This window comes from Mastomys coucha, unplaced genomic scaffold (genome assembly GCF_008632895.1).
Source record: "Mastomys coucha isolate ucsf_1 unplaced genomic scaffold, UCSF_Mcou_1 pScaffold4, whole genome shotgun sequence".
NCBI classification, from domain to species: domain Eukaryota; kingdom Metazoa; phylum Chordata; class Mammalia; order Rodentia; family Muridae; genus Mastomys; species Mastomys coucha.
Window position 1 is genome coordinate 10,451,779 of NW_022196910.1, and position 1,117 is coordinate 10,452,895.

Genomic DNA, 1,117 nt, shown 5'->3' on the forward strand with positions numbered 1-1,117 from the left:
GAGTGTCCTCTGTATAAGACTGTGGACCGGCCTGTTGTATTTGTCCATACAGAGCAGGGAGCTGGTTTGGGTGGCCTGTGGGACTTGGTAAGAGCTATCAAGTTTGTAAATTGTCAGGTTGTTGAACCTCACAACCTGTGTGCACCATGGCACAGGGAAAACATAGCCTCATGGCCAGCACCTCTAATGTGAATGATTTGGGAAGTCAATATAGGGTCTTTTTCTACCTTGGCGAAGGTTCATTTGGCACTGTGAAATTGGCATGGCACCTGAAAACTAAAGCCCTGGTTGCCATCAAAATGATTGAAATCAGCAAGAAGGCCATGAGCGATATCCAGTCAGAACAAGCAATACTGCAGAGGCTAAACCATCCCAATATTATTCGCCTCTTCCAGGTGATGGTAACACCAAGCCATGTGAACTTTGTTCTTGAATATTGTTCAGAAGGAAGCTTATTTAATTTAATTCATCAGCATGGCCCACTGCAGGGGAAAGAGGCAAAGAAAGCATTCGGACAGATAGTGGCAGCCGTAAAATACCTCCATAACAGTAACATCATCCATAGAGACATCAAACCGGAAAATATACTAAAAGATGCAGAGGGTAACATGAAGTTGACAGACTTTGGACTGGCCGCAAAGTGCCGCCCTGGAAGACTCCTGAACCAGAAGTGCGGGACCAAGGTCTTTCATGCCCCAGAGCTTGTTCTAGGAGAGCCATATGATGGCAGAAAGGCTGATATCTGGAGTTTGGGTGTGCTACTCTATTTCATCACCACTGGGTACTACCCCTTCACAGGAAGAATCATGAAAATGATGGAGAACAAGATTATCACGGGGACCTATCGTATTCCATGTAACTTCTCTGGGACACTTGAAAATTTAATCCACCAGATCCTCACAGTTCCCCCGGAGATGAGACCCTCCATCGAAGACATTGAGAGACACTCCTGGGTCATGAAATGTCAAGTAACTATCCCGACTGATACCTACCCAGATTACAACATCATAGACATACTTTGTGACATGGGGTTTAATGCCAACGAGATTTTAGAATCACTGCAGAAGAAAATGTTTGATGAAAACATGGGAACGTATTTGCTTTTAAAAGAACAGAT

The 1,117-nt window shown here is 44.4% G+C and overlaps 1 protein-coding gene across 1 annotated transcript in view; it reads left to right on the plus strand.

Moving 5' to 3' along the window:
- Positions 1–35: 35 nt before the first annotated feature.
- LOC116076510 (putative sperm motility kinase W) overlaps positions 36–1,117 on the plus strand; it is a gene marked incomplete at its 3' end in the record, with an annotated part of 1,447 nt that continues 365 nt past the window's right edge. The window contains exon 1 of the mRNA XM_031350341.1: positions 36–1,114. Within this exon, the coding sequence (XP_031206201.1) occupies positions 147–1,114 (968 nt within the window). The remainder of the gene's footprint in view (positions 1,115–1,117) is intronic.